This window comes from Danio rerio, chromosome 12, assembly GCF_049306965.1.
Source record: "Danio rerio strain Tuebingen ecotype United States chromosome 12, GRCz12tu, whole genome shotgun sequence".
Taxonomy (NCBI): domain Eukaryota; kingdom Metazoa; phylum Chordata; class Actinopteri; order Cypriniformes; family Danionidae; genus Danio; species Danio rerio.
In genome coordinates, this window is record NC_133187.1 from 36,667,679 (window position 1) to 36,688,209 (window position 20,531).

The following is a 20,531-nucleotide window of genomic DNA, read 5'->3' on the forward strand; positions in this document are numbered from 1 at the left end:
GTGAATTCAGCGTTGAACTCTACTGTGTTTTAAATGTGATTGTTTATGTTTTTATTGCATTAAGTTATCATTTAAAAATTATATTACATTAGTTAATACTATTCAAAGTAATGCTTTCCATTTATTTTTTTTTATATTGTGGCAATTTTAATGTAAAATGGTATATTTATCTTTTGGCCTACAAATAATGATATATTGTTTTTGACCCTTTATATTAAAAAGTTTGGGCACTCTTGCTTTGATACGCAGAATTAATTTACAACAGACAAACCTTATAAAGCTGCACTGTTGATGGAGAGGAGGGAGAGATTAGAGGTCGAAGTCCATAAAAGGGGGGGGGGGGGATGGGGGGGTTAGGGAGTAGTTATATGGTTATTCCATGGAGGGACAGAAAAACTAAAAAACGGGCGAGGAAAGGGGGGTATTCCTGTACCCCATCTGTTCCCCTCAGTCACTACCAAGGAGATAACGTGGTCAGGGATGAGGTCAATCAGAGGCCAGGGGCTGGATAGCTCACTTGCTGCAAGTGAAGCCAGAAAAGTCATCTAAAAGAGATTCATTAGTAATGTTAGGGCAGCACTGGCTGTACCCCACTAATTCCTCAGCAGCTGTGAACCAGCATCTGGTCTGAGCAATGTGCCTGTGATTGGCTGGGTTTCAGTGGGTGGGGCCAAAATGGGAGGATCTACTAAACTGTTCTGTGATCTATGCTTTTCTCTTAAGGCACTGAGCTGCCACTGCCTCCTCTCTTTTTACTGTGAAGGTTATAATTAGTGAGAAACGGCCGACGCAAATTTCTCAAAGAATTATTGAGAGGCCCAAATGCAGCACAGAAAGGTTTCCAGAGGGCGTTGCTTGTGTAAACTGAGGCCAAATCAAAGCATTTATGGCATAATATATTATATTTAGAATTCACTTTCATCAAGCAAAGCCATAAATGATCTGTTAGATTTACAGAAACCTCAAACTGCACCAATCACTCCCCTCTGCCACACAGGAATGAGGTGCCTTCTTTTTCCGCACGGACCCCCTTACCAAGACTGTAGTATATCAAAAAATCAGTCAAGTGTCGGCATTTACACATAACCATGTCTCAGAAAAGGATTTTAATTGGAGGAACTCGACGGGAGCTGACAGAGGGGCCCTTTCTGTGCTGGTTGCATGTAACAGGCCCCGCCATTGACCGGGCCCTCCATCCCCTGTGGCTGATATATGGCGAGTTTGCATGCGGATGGCTGTGCGTAACTTTGAGAGTAGAGGCTACATAGATCAGCCCATCAGCGCAACTCTTGTCACCCTCCTTTTTTATGAGTCTGAGGTTTTTTCCCCCCCTGTGTAAAGATTTATGACAAGTTTTTTCTCTGCTATTTCATGGGTGTTTGTGTGGGGTTAGTTAAGCCCAATTCAACATGAAGACCTGATTGAGATGTACTAACAGACGCTACTGTAGTTGGCAGTCACGGGGAGGGGAGCGATGGGTACAGCAAAAGACGGAAGGAAAGAGGCAAAGGAATTTTTCAGGCCTGTAAAATAGCCGCCTGTCAGGCCGAGACGCTTGCCATGTTTGGGTGGAGAGCAGCTTTTAATGGGCCAAGACAATTTGGCGCTCTTTCTGAAAGACTGACTTTTAGTGAGTGCTTCACAGGCATCCAGCGTCTGTACACATGTGGTCGGACAACTGATAAATGGACAGGACAACTAATCTGAAAGGAAAACATTCTCACTTTAATTACCCCCTATCTTTAAGCTGTGTGAAAACCAAAATTATAGCTGTCAGGCCGAGTAAATACTGAATGCACAGTTTTTCCCCTTTACAATTGCCATCTTGTGCGTTTGAGTGTGTGTGAGAGCTTCGCCCATAGCTGTAATAGCAGTATCTGTAACGTAGAAAGATTTAGTCGTTCTAATGGTGTAAATGTCGTTCTGACACTTTTACTGTCCAAATGCACATGCCAAGGAGCTGTGCTATGCCTGTGCATGTGTTACTGCGGGAAGAAATTCCCAGCAAGGTTTATACTGAGCCCCACACAGTGACCCGTCGATGTGTCTGAGCCTGCGTTCTGCTTATTTACCAAATCTCCATGAAACAATGAACACTATTTTCAAGCATCAGCTAATATTCTGCCATCTCACAAATGCCCTATCATTTTAGATATCAGTGATTTCTTCTTATCCTTAATCCTAAATATGGCATTAGCAGAAAATTTATGGATTCATATTTAAATATATACTTTACAAAAGTTATTTAAAGGGTCCACTATAATATCATATTTTAATCTTTAGTTGATGTGCAATGTACCTGTGTTAACATAAACTCTGAATGTAATACCCTCAAAGTTCAATGGAAAGGGAGACATTGGATTTTACAGAGTTAGCTTAGCAAAGTTTTGACCTCCTTCAGGAGGGATCAATCCCCCCAAACCCCCCTGTAATTTGCACCCTGCCAATAATCAATTTCAATTACATTTACCTTTTAAAATGTTGCTTTTTTGGATGACAATTAAAATGTCTTACAGGTATTTCTGTTTTTAAAATGCAGATTAAAATGTAAATTTATTTAAAACCATATGTTTTTCAAAAACAAATTAACTTCACCATTCATTCATTTTCTTTTCAGCTTAGTTCCTATATTAATCAGGGGTCACCACAGTGAAATGAACAGATAACCTATCCAGCATATGTTTTACGCAGCTGATACGCTTCCAGCCACAACCCAACACAGGGAAACACCCATACACTCTTGCATTCACACACATACACTATGGCCAATTTAGTAATTCAATTCACCAAAAGCACATGTCTTTGGACTGTGGGGGAAACCGGAGCACCTGGAGGAAACCCACACGAACATGGGGAGAACATGCAAACTCCTCAAAGTAATGCCAACTGGCCCAGCCAGGGCTTGAAACAGCAACCTTCTTGTTGTGAGATGATCGTGATACCCACTGTGCCACCGTGTCAACCATAAATTTAACCAATTTTAACTTATTTAGGTTACACAAGATTCAACTAGGCTAAAAAATTCTTAAATAAGTTTAAATGAATTTTTGATGCATAAATAATGAAAGCAGCGACTGGACTTTAGACATTTTAAGTTGAATTACGAGTATTTCTCGTCTAAACAAACTAATGTTTTTTATCTCCATCAATGAGCCAGTTGTACTTAAAACACACCCCCATCAAATAAAATGGACAAGATTTGAAACTCATGATCATCCTATAAACTAATGATTTGATTTAGTGGATCATATGAAAACAAGTGACACTGGAATGAACAAACACCAACAGCGCTGTTTAGAATACTTAGTAAACCATTGATTAGCAGCGCTGACAGTTTATTGGCACCGAATCAGGTATTCGTTTCTTTTATTGAATTCAGCCTTTAGTTTCTACCAGTCTCCCATTATAAATAGGTCCGACCTTTGGTTGAACGCTTGATTGAGGCATACCATTCTCATTGCACAAAAAACATCTTTTGTTCCTTTTATTCACAATTATCAGCATAATGGCCATTATCTGCAGCCTTTAGCAATGCTGATGGTTAATAGAGAGGGCTTTAATAGATTTTAGGAGGACAAAGGTAGGCAATGTTTAGCTGCACATGTCAGTCTTTTTGTGTGTAGGGAGAGCCTGCATTAAAAACCTCATTCACAAGGCTGGTTGATGTGTAATTAAATGTGATTACCGCCGCAGTCTGTGTGTGTCCTTTCTGAGGTCACACACTCAAACACACACACACACACACACACACACACACACACACACACACACACACACACACACACACACACACACACACACACACTCCTCATCGCCAGGTTTCATCCCCCTTCCTTGGCTTCCTGAGGAGCCTGTGACTTTGGTGGCTGATGGGAAATTTTGTGCATGCCTGAGCTCACAAAGGCTCTCTTTCAGACGCATGCATGCTTGACCTCTCGCAGTTCATCGCCCTGCTTTGTGCTCCTGTGACCTCGCGCTGACCAGGGGTTTCCCCTGGAGGTCAGCGGTTCAATCGGGTGCCTGTGTCTAATTTCTTCCTGGCTACAGAATCTCTCTCCCCCCCTGCCACCAAATCTGCCCAGCAATCTGCCCACAGTCGCCCCTTCTGCTTCTCGGGCCTAATTCCAATCTTCAGGGATTAGGTGTGGAGTGACAAGACCCTCCGGCCAATGGGCTGACTTGTCAGTTAGGTTGAAGGCCAGTGGTACACAATAGCCAGACTTTTCCTGTCTCCTAGCTAAAACCAGCCCCCCCCTAAAACAACACGTTAAAATCCCGTCCCAGGAGAGCACATGCCTGGCTGGGGCAAGCCGGTCCAACCTCTCCTCCAAACACACCAGTACCAGAACAGAAGCCTCTGTTGCACTGATTCCGCAGGGCTCCTGTTGCAGATCAACATCCCTTGTTCCTGTTTCCCTTTCCTGCTCAAATCTCTGTCCAAATGAAACAACACCGTGTTTGGTCTGTTGACAGACGGAGCCATTGATATGATCTCTGCATGCATAAATCCTGTGCCGTGTGTCAAAGTAATGCATCATGGGGCTCAAAAGATATTGCAGGTGTTGGTTACTTTCAAAACAAAACGAACAAACCGTCAACTTTCAATTTCAGCTGTATTTGTCAAATGAAAGTGAACTTGACTAAGCGTGATGTGCTGTGGGGCTGTAATTCCACTCCTGGCGGCCAGAGGCAGTAGGGCACACTGGGGACGTTTGAAGCGCAACACTGGCAGAGCTCTACGCGCACTTCCTGGTTACAGATTGGGGAACAAGGAAATTTTTGCACATTTCAGAAAAATTGTTTCTATATATTAGTTGGATCTTCTGGAGCTCTATAGAGACAGCATAACGATAACCGGATGTTTATAAACAATCGCTTAAAATCATTCATGAACCGATGGTCACGAAGAAATTAATGACTGATGGAAAAAGTGTGGACGTGGTATGTAAACAAACTTTTTAACAACATGCTCAGTCTTAAAATGAGAAACGTTACGAACAACTCATGTTTAGTTATGAGAATTATGTATTGTTAGATTAAAGAGCACATCATATTTGTAAATTAAGTACCAGTATGTGATCATTAGTTGTTCTGTTGTGTAGGAAGTTGGTGATGTTCAACGTGTCATGTATGCTGTCAAATAATGTCATCGTTTCAAGATAAAAAGTAAACACGGCAGGTTTCATATGTCTTCTGCATGCAAACACATTCTACCATTTCTAATTTAGAGATATCCTCACACAAATGATCAGTCAATATTTTAAATCAGTGGGAAAAATACTCAAGTGCCCTTGACAGCACAACTGTTTCCACGTGGCTGGAAAACGTAAAACACATTTGATTACAGTATGTGTACAGTAATATTGAGGCAAAGTTGATTTTATATTCACACATTCAGAATTTCACCTTCTTAATTTAATTTCAGAAAAGTATTGTTTGCAAATTCCAAATAGGGAAATCATATTAGCAGCAAATGACTGTCAAACATTGTTCACAGTTAATTAAATAGTGCTAAAGTTGATTTGAAGTCATTTTACTGGTGTAAAGTTGGCTTTATTTTTGCACATTCAGACTAGTTTCAGAAAAGTATCTTGAATTGTGATATCATATTATCAGCCAATAACTATCATAGTACAACATTGTTCACAATCATTTAAATAGTGATGTTGTTTTGAAGTCATACTTTTATAGGATTTCAGACCCATTATTAAAAGTAGCATAGTAAACGATATAGCGAGCATGTCATAATTTGTCACTGAACAAATGTTCGAATTTGTTCGAACATCTGCCAACTTTACCTCAATATACATTTTTAAGTGAGACTGAATATTCAAACTGATGTGGTAAACTATATAGAGACCTTCCATAGAGATAACTGTGTTTATCAGCTTTTTGGTGACAGTATTTAATGTGTTGGGCTCATAACAGTATGTCTAGGGATGCAACGATTATATTTTTTGGTTGTACGATTATAGTTTAAGAAATAATCACGGTTTCACGGTTATTATGCATTCCTTGATTTTAAAACTACTAGTTTCTAAAATCACATGAAAACTTATATTTTCAAGTGTTAATTATTGTTGCTTAGTAATTATACTGTATAACACAAAATAATAATAATAATGAACAAACAATAGTCTATTTCACTTTTTACTTAAAAATAAGTGAAAAAAGTTTCTGATATTTAAACAAGTAATCATTTGAAACTGAAAATAAATTAAAAAAATAAATAAATGAACAAATAAATAATCAAGAAATAAACAAATAAAAAATAAACAAACAAATAAATAATAAAGCAAATAAATAATAAGTGAATAAATAAACAAATAATAAATAAATAAATAAATGAACAGTATTTCTAATGTAAACCTATTATAAGTATTTTCTCATGTAAATGAAGTATTTCCCTTTTAAAGAGAACAAATGTAGTCAAAGACTGCTGGATGTCTGTCTGAAAGGCACTTTAGATCAACCATATTACAAAAATGTTTGGTATTATTATTTTGTATTTTTGTATTTTGGTCCCAATATGCGAGCACAAGCCGTGCGCTTCCATTGAAAGCGAATTTGCGCGTACAAAAGATGCTAAATGTGAACAACCCTTAGTTACTAGCTTCAGCTATAGTTAAACCTTGTGTGTGTTAACCTCTGTGTACAAGCTCAGAACCTTAAACTAGCGCACAGTTGGCATAACTTTGTTTAGTTGCAGCAAATTTGTTCAGTGCCGTGGTGTTGAGAAGCCTTTACGATTAATTAACCTTGATGAATTAAATCACGGTTAATAGTGAAATCGGTTAATCGTTGCATCCCTAAGTACGTAATCATGATATTTAGTCTGTATTAGCCTTTTTAAATTTCTGCTTTAGTATTTTATTGAACGTGAAAGTCCCAATGTGTAAATATAAAACCAGCTTTACCTCAATTGTTTGTAATCAATTCACATTGCAGACTTTTTCCTTAATAATATAATTCTTTGTATTCTTTATATTCTTTACAAATTCTACATAGGGTAATCATATTAGCCGCCAATGATTATCAAAGTTCAACATTGTTCAAGTCAAATAAATAGTGCTAATGTTGTTTTGAGTCATGCTTGCATGTGATTTTAGATTAAATATTCTAAGTACCATGAATAACAATATAGGGTGCATATCACAAGTTGTCACTCCATGAAAGTGTGAATATAAACCAACTTTACCTCACTATTGTATTCAGTGACAGTCTGAGCTAGACGTTGTTCTAGAATGCTTAAAATACTACGGAAAGAAATAAAAAACGTTATACTAATGTTTATTAGTGTAATATTGATTCTGTAGGTATGAACAATCTTAGATTTGCATCGTTGATGTTTTCCTATAAGATGTTTGCTCATGTTTAGCTCTTGAAATCATAAAATCGTGTCATGAACCTTGTTCGTTTCTGTTTGTTATAATAATCAAATCATGTCTAATTTATTTTAATAATTCAACATAAGTTCACTAAAAGTAAAAAAAATTCAAATAAAAAAATAGGAACACTACAAAGTAAGTTTACCATTTTCCCCTCAGATTTCATTTCGCTTGTGTTCAAATTAAATGAAACCCTGAAGAACAATTGTGCAGTTATTTTATTAAAATAAAGTAATTGTTAGTGATAATTTAAAAAGTACATTCTACTGAATAAGGCACACAACACCACTCTTATTCATTCGTCAAACCAAATTCTATGATGTTCCACATTATACAGCTAAGAGACAGGGCATCTCTGTAAAGAAGTTTATCTGTTTGTGTCCTCGTATAGTAAGATGACAGTGGGGTAAAGTTGGTTTTATATATGCACATTCATTCAGTGACAACTTGTGACATGATGTCTATTTTGTTTACTACATTACTTTGAATATTTAGTCTAAAATCGCATGCAAGTGTGACTTTAACATTAGCACTATTAAATTCACAGTGAGCAATGTTGTACTTTGATTGTTATTGGTTGCTAATATGAGCTCCTTAATAAGAGTTAACAAAGAATACTTTTCTGAAATTACATTTTTTAGGAGAAAGTCTAAATGTGTGAACGTAAAACCACACTAAGATGAGAGACAATGAAAACAACACAATGGTCATATGCAAAACCACACATTTATTCAGACATGCAGAACATGCAGACTTCAGATTTAGAGGTTTAAACAGAAACTAGTTTGCATCATAATTTGAATAAGTTGTACAACACCACTTTTATTTATTATTCCGCCCAAATTCTGTTATGTTCCACATTATACAGCTAAGTGACAGGGCATGTCTGTAAAGAAGTTTATTTGTTCGTGTCCTCGTATAGTAAGATGACAGTGAGGTAAAGTTAGTTTTATATTTGCACATTCATTCAGTGACAACTTGTGACATGATGTCTATTTTGTTTACTACACTACTTTGAATATTTTGTCTGATATCACATGCAAGTGTGACTTCAACATTAGCACTATTAAAGTCACAGTGAACAATGTTGTACTTTGATAGTCATTCGTAGCTGATATAATTTCCCTATTTGGAATTGCCAAAGAAACTTTTTTGAAACTTTATTATTTAGGAGAAAGTCTGAATGTGCGAACATAAAACCACATTAAGATGAGAGACACTGAAAACACCACAATGGTTATGTGCAAAACCACACATTCATTCAGACGTGCAGAACATGCAGACTTCAGATTTGGTGGTTTAATATTTACAGACACTAGTCTACATCATAACTTGAATGAGGTGTACAACACCACTTTTATTTATTCATCCACCCAAATTCTGTGGTGTTCATCATTATACAGCTAATTCCATTTTAATGACCATTTTAACCAATTTGGTTTCCATTTTACACAGTGTAAAAATCATAGGACTCTACTTATTATTCTTATCATTTCTCTCTCATGAAGCACAAATGAAACAATCAGTGAATGAATAAAGAAGCAATAATTGTTGAGTAATTGTGTAAATTTAACATTTGCATATTCAAATTGCATAATTCCTCTTCATTCTCTTTAAGTTCATTTGGGGTTAATGCTGATATTTTTGTTTTCTTCTTCGTTACAGAACATTATAGCGACCTGTTGAAGGACAGCCGCATCAACCCACTTATCTCAATCAAACTTTAGACCAGTGTGGAAACACCACATCCACATCCATCTGGACTTTAGAGAACTCAGCCTCAAAACGGGCCAAAATGACCGCGTCAAACTGGGGTTTGATCATGAACGTTGTAAACAGCATTGTGGGTGTGAGTGTTTTGACGATGCCCTTCTGCTTCAAACAGGTAAATAGGGGGTTTTGGGAAAGTGTGCTTTGCTTATAGCAAAATTCCATACATTAAAGTCACCTATAAAAATTAAGAGTTGTTAACGCATGACTCTTCTGGTTAATGATCTGTGAACTGAGTACAAAGAAAAATTGATAAGCATGTGAAAACATGCTTTTAAACATGTCGGCCTGCATGTTTTATATCATTTTGTCTTTTTGGATTTTTCCTGCAGTGTGGAATTGTTTTGGGCACCTTGTTGTTGTTCTTCTGTTCCTGGATGACACACCAGTCCTGCATGTTTCTAGTCCATTCGGCCAGCAACACCAAACGCAGGACTTATGCTGGACTAGGTGAGATTGAGCAAATGCTGCAAACACACCAAAAAATTGCATTTATTTCCCATAATTTGCCAATAAAATGCATTCAGTTAGTGTATTACAGTCAAATTATTTATTTGGGATCCATTTGGAATTTTCTGAGCATGTGAGTATTTCTAAGCCTTGGTGTTTTATTAATTGCAAAGTTAATTTTAATAAGTTTGATGTACATGTTTACTTCGTACTTGGGTTATTTATAAATTTAAACAATCCAAAATATATTTTGTAGATAATTGACTCTAAATATACAATATATATTTTATACATAATTACCACTAAATATACATACATTTTTTTTGTATTTTTAATTTTTTTTTATATTATGTATTATTACTCTATATTTTTTCATATTTCATTTTGTTTATGGGAGAATGATTGGTGCTAATATTTGTTGTTTCTATTTTTGTGTAAAACTGTGCTGCTATTTCTGTAAAAGTTTAATCAACAGATCAAAATAGATTTTTTTCTTTATTATATTGTTCTTTAAATCCTGCGGCCAGATTGCAGATAGTTGTTGCTAGAAGGAATACAGCTGTGGCTGGAAGTTAACGAGAATTATTTATATTATTTACTAAAATACTCATTAATTGTAATTCACCATTTTCCAGTACAGGTTTGCGGCTAGAAGAGTATCCGCTGCATAAAAAAACATTTGCTGTGGCAGTTCATTCCGCTGTGCCAATCCCTGATAAATAAGGGACTAAGCCAAAGCAAAATGAAATGTATTTTTATGAACATCTACTGCTCCCTAAACCTAACAATCACAGTAATGTAAAAACAGTAATTATACAGAGTATTACTCACATTATTTAATAAATTATTGAATAAATTGTATTTTATTATCATCTACCTCTACCCCAACCCTTACAGTACTGTAAAAATATGAATTATTGTTGTACAGTGTCACATAAATAATGCTATACTAATATGAGTATATCCAGCTGTATTCCAGATGTACCATTGCAGATCTGTTGTATTGTCTAATTTACTACATATGATTATTGCTGACTAAAAGTTTCTACTCCAGAAGTGTTTGTGATATATGTCACTGTCACATTAAAAATGCTAAGCATAAGTGGTGGAAAATAAACGAATACACTTGCAATAATGTATTTTGCTTGCATTTTTCTCCTCTTTCTCTCCTTTCCAGCATTTCATGCATATGGAAAACCAGGCAAGGCACTTGTGGAATTAAGGTAAGATGAGCAATTCCAGTGTTACGGATGTGACATTTGCAGTGAAAACCTAAAACATAAATTCTCATAGAAAGTATATGTGCTCACTTTATTTTGATGGTTCGTTTGTTGATTTTAAGATACATTGCATCCACATGCGAACTAATTCTCATTAGATTAAAAGTAGACTAGGTTGGGATTAGGGTCAGTGTAAGTTGATATGTACTTGCAAAGTTTCTTATAGTCAGTTAAATGTCTGTTGAAGGTGCAGTTTCAGCAGATATTAAGCTGACAGTCTACTAATACTCAAATGGACCATCAAAAGAAAGTGTTGCTGTGTGTATGTTAACATTGTATGGAAATACCTGTTTATATTTATATCAACTACTAACCACAGAGTTGTGGGACCAGAAAATATCATTCTGTAAAAATGTTTTATATATTAAATGAGTAAAATAAACATGCGTTATAAATGTGACCATAAAAGTTAGCGAGTTTACAGTTAGTGTGCATTAAACTGCACAACCCAAAAGAAATAAGGCCATTCAAAAGGATAAGAGTTTGCATGGATTTGTGTGATCTGTGATGTGTTGATGGAGATTTTACTTTTTCAGCTTCAAACTATCACATACTGCTTATAATTAGTACTCGTATGCTCTATTTGTTTTAGCATGATTGGCCTTATGCTGGGGACGTGCATTGCATTCTATGTCGTCATTGCAGAACTGGGGTCCAACTTCTTTGCTCAGCTGTTAGGGCTGCAGGTAAGAAATAACCTTCCTACCTTTAGGTTGTTGCTCCTGTTGTTACTTAAACACACATTTCATCCAGTTCAATTAATTGTGGATAAGAAGTTCACAGAACTGATCATTGCCCTCCTTCATAAACCTCCTGTAACGATAAAATCAAAGGCCACTATCTTTAAAAAGTGCTGAGCTGTGTGTCACGTAACCATAAAAAACACTTCATAGACTTTTTATTACTTTAGGGTAGATGAGTTGACAGTTTCTGTGTGAAAATGTCCTTTTATCACACCTGCCAATTGGAGGTAAATTGAGAAATTTTTACTGCCCATAATTATTTCTTCAGCCTGGTATTTACACCTGGTATGAAGATGCATTTTGGATTATTAATAGACAAGGGTTTTAATTAGTCTCTTTTGTCCCATTTAAACCACTTTCCTGATTTCTTTGTAAGGAGGTTGCATGTATGCAGACCTTTTTTGATCCTTCAATCTGATGTTGGCAAATAAGATGGCGTAATTTGCATATGAAAGAGGTAGCGGCAAATATGAAGAGCAGCAGCTTTCATTTCTTCTCTGATAGCTGAAAAAAAGTTAAATGTTGTATGGTTTTTTTTCCCCCTTTCAGGTGACTGGTAGCTTCCGTGTCGTATTGCTGTTTGCAGTTTCGCTGTTCATCGTGTTGCCCCTCAGTTTGCAGAGAAACATGATGTCATCCATTCAGTCATTCTCCGCCATGGCGCTGATCTTCTACACACTCTTCATGTTCACGGTGAGTCGTTCCCCTTTTTACCATTCTAATCTCCCAACACTGAAAATCTAAATCTCACACAGTTGAGTCAAAATTATCAGCCCTCCTGTGAATTTTGTTTTCTTTTTCAAATATTTCCCAAATGATGTTTAAGGGAGCTTTCACACCTAGACTTTTGTTTCAGAACCTGTCTCTTTTCCCCAGTTAGTGTGATTTTGTTTGACATATATGAAACCAGCAATCGCGCTCTGATCCGAGCAAAATCAATCCGTCCGAGATTGCCTGAATGAGGTGGTTTCGGCTCGATTGAAACAAACTCTGGAGCGGATCGATTGTAGTGAGAAAGCAAAACAATCCAAGCCCGGCTATATCACAGCATATTATGGATATGTAATAGGCATATATATACGGCTATATCAAGAGAGAATTATGAGTGGGGCAGGATGTCATTCCTACCGGTAAATGTGCGTTTCATGTTAAATACAAAAGTAAAAGCATGCTGAACAATTAACAAGAGCTGTTTATTTTGTAAGGAAAATTGACCGTACTGCAGTCTAGCCAAGGGCTTTGTATGAGAAAGTCTTACCTCTGATTTATATTTGGTGGTGATGTCTGAGGGTGTCACCATTCAAAATTAAAGCTTAGCTTTCCACTTATATTGTCTCATTGCTCATCGCCATACATTAAAGTAAGGAAGCATGTCACCTGAGCGGGATTTTGCTTAATAAACCATGAAACTCGGACCAATGTAAGGACAGTTTACTCACACGTGACTTGTTTTAGTTCTTTTGGTTCGTTTAGAAACTTTGCTGTGTAAAAGCGAAGCGCACCAAGAACAAGGAGCAACACTGTGACATTTTTAATCCCTGTTTCGGAACAAATGAATCGATTCACAGGTGTGAAAGCACCCTAACAGATTAAGGAATTTTTTTACTCCTATAATGTTTTTTTTTATGGAGTAAGTCTTATTTGTTTTATTTTGGCTAGAATAAAATCAGATTTAAATTATTGTAAATAAAATTTTGTAATTTTATTTTATGTTTATTGTGAACAATCAGCTGAGTACAATCATACAATATTCCAAGGTACATTTGAATCTCAGTATGTGATCTTTAGTGACTTACAATTTACATACATTTCTGGTGTACTAACTATACATAGTAATAAGGAATATGAAAAAATATACAGTAGGGCTAATAATTCATATGGGCTAATAACTGACTTCACAGATTATTGTAACATTGACAGTGCAGATTTGAGTATTTTATTTGAATAAACTTTTTGTCCAGCTTCGAAGGGCATTTTTTTTAACCCACCCTTTTTTTAACCCAACCCTCTTAGTCTAGCATTTAATCTATGTGTCTTCCCTTTGCCCCCTTTCTGAACCGCCGTCCCGTCCCCAATCCTGATGCTGACTTCTGACCGACCATCTGACGCTCTGACCCTGCGGCCTATAGATAGTGTTGTCGTCTCTGCGTTACGGAATAATCAGTGGCTCCTGGGTGGAGCGAGTACATCTGTGGCGCTTCAAGGGTGTCATACAGTGTCTGCCAATTATCGCCACCACCTTCTGCTGCCACCCGTAAGTAATCCACCCTGGAGAGCGGACCGTTCCACTGCCATGGATTCAACTACATTACCCAAAATCCCCTTCCTTCTCTGTCCACCTTCATCCAATCCAAAGCTCTGTTTCTCGGTGCCATCTGGTTCAGGGTGTTTTTGTGGGGGTGTGTGTGTGTGTGTGTGAGGTTAGTGCATCGATGACAGAATTAATGTCGCCCGAGATGTCTTGACTCTCTGGTTATACTTGCCTGATGTGCTCCCGGTGGAGTTAAACCCTGCAGATCTGACAGGGTTGGGATTGTTGGTGATTCTGATCGTTAAATGGACTGGCGCTCATGGTTTTAAAGGAAAAGTGGCGAGCTGTCTGAGATATTTTCAGCAAATGTACATGTGGAGCAACTAGATTTTGCTTGCATGCAGATAAAATGGCATCCAAAATCAGTCGTGGAAAATGATTATGATTTAGCTGACAAATTTATTTTCTTTGTTTCTTTCCTTCAGGGAGTAGTTCTTCCAAAAGTGAACATTTTGTCATCATTTACTCACCATAATGATGTTTCAGCCTTAAACGGCTTTCCCAGTGGAACACTATGTCTGTGCTGTTTTGGTGTTTTCAAGCTTTATAAAAAAAAAAAAACAGGGCTTGACATTAACTTTTTTGATCACCAGCCACTGTGGCTAGTATTTTTTTCGACATTATTAGCCAGTATTTTCACTAGCCACAATTTTGTTGTTGGGAAAATATATTTTAAATGCATAAAATTCGACTCTGGCATCCTAAAATGACTTAATTTGAATTGTGTTATGTCCACATGCCTCCTCATTCATTTAACAGTTTTTTTGTGTTGTAACTGCTCAATAAGGATGAGCAAATGTGTTGGGGTTTCATAGTGTTGCATTGCAATTAGTTTTATATCACATGACTTTTCAGGGCTCAACAGTAGGGATTTACTGTACCAATTTTCTCTCTAGCCACACCAAACTAATTATGTCCTTGCCACAGATGTTAAATAATGTGTCAAAACAAGCTAAATATAGCTGTATACTTACACTTTTTATTCAACAAAAATGTTCTTAAAAAAACAATTGACATTTTAAAAGATTATTTTCATGTATCTAAAGTTATACACCAGTCTGTCCTGGCTAAAGGTTCCAGATCACCAGTAAACTATACATAAATGTAGAGTTAATTTTCTATTAAAAGCAATGTTATTGTAACGGATGAGAATTAAACCATATTAATTAAAAAAAACTAGGCAAAAGAAAACATGTAAAAGGACAATCGCACACACGTTTAACAATTAGGCATGTTAATAATGTGTTTAAAGAATGGTTAAAGTGAAAGCGGCAACCGCTGCTTCTTACAAAAATCTCAAACTTTTGAAAGTACAGGAGGACTGCAGGTGCACGAGCACCACTTTTTCCTGTCTATTTAAAAGAGAACCCATCACACCAGTTGCGTTTTCAGGCATGGTTGTTTCATGCAGGCGAACGGGACATGGCATATTTTAAGCATTTGAGCACATCACATCAGCTGTTTGTGCGACTAAGCCCTTGTCAGTGAGTGAGGATTGCTTGTGTGTTGTGTTTCACCATGCACCTGATTTTCCACTCAATCGGTATTCACCTTCTTTCTTTTTCTCGCCTAAACAGTTATCAGTCGTGCTTCTTCTCGATTCTAAGATCGCATCACATTTGTATGCGTATTGACAAACGGTCGTAAACTAAAATTGTGATCTCTGTGGATGAGCCAGCACTGACAATTTAAAAATTATTTTCAACCAGCCAAAGTGGCTTTTGGGATCGGCTGTCTAGTCCGCTACAGCTGAAATATACCTGCATTTGGTGGGTTGGCAGGTGTTAATGTCAAGCGCTGTAAAGCTCTAAAAGTGGTAGATATATCTAAGGTGCTGCTCTGAACTAACAGTGTGATGGCCCTGAATTAAAAAAAAATAATAATTGAATAATGATTCATTAAATTCAGTTAAAGGTGATTGGAACATTTTTTCAAAGTTCTTTTAACACGATGATTAGCACCAAATCAGCATATTGAAGTAATTTTTAAAAAGTCATGAACAGCGCTGTTCTGATGTATAAAAAAAAACTGATTTGCTATCACACTGAATAAATAGTTTCAAATATTTCACATTAGAAAACAACATTTTAATTAAATAAACAGTGTTTTAATTGTTGATATGTCAAGTAATCAGTTTTTAATGCTTCTCATTAAATAAATGTAGCCTATCTATTTATCCAACTTGTAATGAGAAAATATTGCTCGCTTTTAAATGTTAGCGTTGTTTCAAAAGATTTGAAGAATGCTTGTACGTATCACTTTTATGATAATTCTTTTCAAATATAATTTTCCACTGGCATTGACAAGAGTGACCAACACGGCATCCATAATTTCACATCTGGTGTTTCCTGCCAAAATGTTGTCATTGTTGTTCGGAAGGACATGAAGGCAAGTAAACGATGACAAAATTTCCAATTTGGTGTGAATAATTTAGACTCCAGGGTCTCCGTGCAGTCTCCATTGTTAGTCAAGGGTCTTATCACAGCATCATCACTTCCCTCCTCGTCGTCTTCTCTCTCCCTTCCCCCTGTCTTTATGGGATGTTCTGTAACCTTCCTGCTTTCCCCTTCACCACAGATGGTGCTGTCCTCCTTGAAACACGGCCTCCTCACTGGCCAGTGGCTGAACAAGGTCATTTTCGTTCGGTGGGACGGCGTCTTTCGCTGCATCCCTATCTGTGGCATGGCATTTGCCTGTCAGTCGTAAGTACTCCCCAATCCTCGCATCGCCTCTCTTCTCCTTTGTCTTGCCCAAATTAGGCCAGTTAGGTTTAATGTAGGGCTCCATTTTCATGGTGCAAAAGGACGTCTTGGAAGTTCAAGACTCAGTGCACCTTAAATGAGTGTTTGCTCTGAGAAAATGGACCTTTAGTTTTAGATTGATACCTTTAGTAGACTAAATATTTCTGAGGCTGCTTAGCTTTTGTGTGTATAGAGAAGTGAACGTGGTGTTAACCTGTGTGGAATGGCTAACTTTTTGCTTTCTGCATACTGTTTTTACCCTTTTCTGAACACTAAATCTGTCTCTTAAAGCCACTGGTGACCAAAAAAAAACATCTGTCATTTGAATCTGTTATTTCTTTACTTTCATGGCATACCAAACCTTAATGACTGCTTTGTTTAATGGAGTAGAAGACCATCATTAAAAGTCCCTGTGAAACCAACATTTATTTTTAGGTGCTAGTATCACTATTTTAGTACTTATTTATTATTTTTTTTTCAGATTTATGTTTGCATTTTTGCCTTTATTAAGTGGATAGGACAGTATTTCAGACAGGAAACGAAGTGGGAGATAGAGAGGGGGTAGGGACGGGAAATGTCCTCGAGCCGGGATTTGAACTCGGGACGCCCTGGAGTGCTACAGCACCATATGTTAGCGCGCTAACCACTTGGCTATTGCGCTGACAGCATAACAATGTTAGTCTTAAGGATGTCTATGAACCAGTGTGCTCAAAAACAGTAACAAAATTTGCATTAAGTAGATATAAACATCCAAAGATTGCAATTGTCACTTCTGCCTAAATGGATAAAGTTTATTTTCTTGACGTTACCTCATACTTCAATTTCTCATCCAATATACTGACCCATCAAATGCTTTTTAGTATCTGACCTGGATTATGCAAAATAAAGGTTAATATGAGTGGGCTATTATTATTGTTATTTTTAAACATATATTAAAACAACAACAATAATAATAGGCCTATGTGTAGTTCTACTGTTGGTTAATGGCCCGTTTCCACAGAGTGTTACAGTTTAGTATGGTACGGTACGGGTCGGTACCTGTCACCTTTATCAGGCTTGCGTTTCCACTGCTAAAAGTGTACCGATGTTACTCTTTTGAGGGGCGTAGTGTACGATAGAAAGTTTCAGATGACTTCATTTTCGCTTGAGGACATGTCTACAGTAAAGCTGTACGGGTCATTTACATATCATATGAGAAGCACTTCTTCCAAAACAGATGCTTTATACACACAAATACTTGATTATAAAAGTTTATTACTAACTTTTCTATGAACATAATTTGATTATAACTGCAGATCAATGCAAAGCCTACTGTAACGTCTGCAATTATATAAAATAAATAAATAAATGCAACAAATATCAACACATACAGACTCTTACAGCCTCTGATATGTTACCACTTACCAAAAATCTACACACAGCATACATTTAGTCCTTATTTAGGTTCAAAAACAACACGAAATGTAGCCCACAGTCAGTGCAATCCTCTCATATGTGTCTTTAATATTCAGCAGCAGGTGTAACGTCTTGTTAGAGAGGAATTCCATCATTCTGAGTTCATAATAGTCTAAAAGGTGATGATAAAAGTTAAACATGGCAGTTTTTTTCATGTTTTTAGTTGCAGATGCATCATTTGCTGCTGTTTTTTCTGGCTTCTCAGCCGCAATCACACTGCACTTTTCGCCCTATAGACTTTTATTCATATGCAAGCGTATGTGAGAGACCGGAAACACAAGCTCGTGCAACAAGTTTAGCAGTTCGCTGCTTTGCAAAGTTCAAACTTGGTGAACTCTCAAAATTGCATCACGTGATTGCGTGAGACCAATCGAAGATCAAAACATGACCTCTCCTTATAGAAAATTAATATATAGTTTGATATCTATCTAATCTAATAAAGCTATGTCTGATCATCTTGTTTAATCCCACCCCTTTTTACTGTGCCGTATGACAGATTTTCACATACTCAAACTCTAGTGTGACCACGGCATAATAAGAAAGTCTTTCGAGGTTGGAATAATGGATAAACAAGTAATGACAGAAAGAGATGATTTTAGGAGTAAACCATCCTAATCACCAAAGGCCTCTTACCAATTTTAACTTGGGTTGTTTGTTTGTTTTTTCGCAATAATAGACTGACCCACAAGACCATTTAGATTTATTTAATCAGTTGGCTACTTGTCAGATCTGCATACTGTTGAAATGTAAGTGTATTTTAATGCAAGCATAAACGATTCGTAAACGTGGACTTTTTACAGTTCATCTATAAAGAGCTCACCATGACCAGATCTTGCCCTTGATGGATTCAACCTCTGTGCACTGACACAGTATTATGTTGAAACTCTGATATGTTGTAGGAGTACTGTATAAACTAAAATTGAGATCATAGTTAACATTGTTACAGTTACATCGATACTGCTGGGAGACATTTGTCTAGTGTTTATCCACTTTGATAGGATTTCACATTCTTTTTCTCCATCTTGACCCAATTTACATCATTTCTCTTTTCCTTCCTTTTGATTTGCTTAAACATACTAACCATGCAGTGGGGAGGGCGCTCTTCTCAGTGTTTACCTTGTCAGGGGTTCTCAAGTTTTTTCTCTTTTACAACATTGACTCACAATCACTAATGTTCATTTATTATACTCTCCCTGTCAACTGTCCCTTTTTTATGAGTTAATTTTTAACTGTGAAAACCATTCTCATTAAAAATATTCTATAGACCATTTCAATGTGGTCATGTCATTCGCCTATTAACCTTTTCTGCTTGTTATCAAACTATTTCATAGCTGTAACAAGAGGAAATTAAATCATAACTTATTGTTAAAACAGCTATCATAACATTATTTACCAATATATGGCTCTTTTTGGATTCTCGTAAGCTATAGATACTAAAAATGTAAAAAAGGGAAATGCGTGGGGACCCTAGTTTTTGCTTGCGTCCCTCAAAATGGTCTATATAAAGTACATTGCATAATACAAAAAAATGCCCACAATTTGCATATGATTATTATCTGATGTGTCTAATGTTCTATTTAATGAGTGTTATTTTGTAAACAAATAAACAGTTGGCTGCACAGATGTAAAATAATTATATATTTGTACAATTCAGAAAATTTACAATTAAAAAAAAATGCATTTCCGACATATAAATGTGGATATTACTATATAAATAGACAAATAAGTACACACACACACACACACCCACACATATAGGGCCCAATCATATACCTGACGCAATAAGGTGCAAGACGTGTATGGCGTGATATGTTGCTATTTACAGAAGTGCGTAACCCTAATTTTAAAGTTTAAAGAGCCCATATTATACATGAAATAGGGTCATATCTTGGTTGTAAGGGTCTCCAACAACTGTCTAATATGCATGCAAGGTCAAAAAACACTTTCATGGTCTTATAATCTGCATATATTTTTACCTAATTATTCCAGCGACTCCCGTATGAATCGTCCAGTGATTCATTTGTTCCCAAACCCCTCCTTAGCGCGAAACTAATCTGCGCTGATTGGACCAATGACAGCCTGTTGCGATTGGTCGACTGCCATCAGTGAGAGAGTGAAATGCACACAAACACACATATTGCCCTCGTCCTTGTGCGCGCACACACACACACACCTCCGAACGACAACGCTCCCGCTTCCGCCCGCACCAGCCAGTTTTTAGCCTGAACCCGACCGCTTCCGCTTATATTAAGAATTTGTTGTCCCGGTGCCTGACCCGCCCCGTTTTCTGCCCGCCGCGCCCGATCCTGCTAAAGAGCTGGGGAGAACATAACCGAAAATCACCCAGCTAAACAGTCCAGACAGCCAAGCTGTCTGTATAAACACACACAAGC

General features: G+C 37.0%; 1 protein-coding gene across 10 annotated transcripts in view; it reads left to right on the forward strand.

The window, feature by feature from the left end:
• The first annotated feature begins 4,730 nt into the window (after nt 1-4,730).
• Nucleotides 4,731-20,531, forward strand: part of slc38a10 (solute carrier family 38 member 10) — a 59,375-nt gene continuing 43,574 nt past the window's right edge. For 2 of the 10 annotated variants that reach the window (XM_073918672.1, XM_073918675.1), the window contains exons 1-8: nt 4,731-4,941; nt 5,103-5,166; nt 9,054-9,273; nt 9,491-9,608; nt 10,786-10,831; nt 11,481-11,574; nt 12,181-12,324; nt 16,520-16,644. In XM_073918672.1, the coding sequence (XP_073774773.1) occupies nt 9,184-9,273; nt 9,491-9,608; nt 10,786-10,831; nt 11,481-11,574; nt 12,181-12,324; nt 16,520-16,644 (617 nt within the window). In that variant the 5' untranslated portion in view covers nt 4,731-4,941; nt 5,103-5,166; nt 9,054-9,183. Of the gene's footprint in view, nt 4,942-5,102; nt 5,167-9,053; nt 9,274-9,490; nt 9,609-10,785; nt 10,832-11,480; nt 11,575-12,180; nt 12,325-13,760; nt 13,886-16,519; nt 16,645-20,531 lie in introns of all 10 variants that reach the window. The other 8 variants (XM_073918676.1, XM_073918677.1, XM_017358553.4 and 5 more) reach the window with 5 other exon arrangements.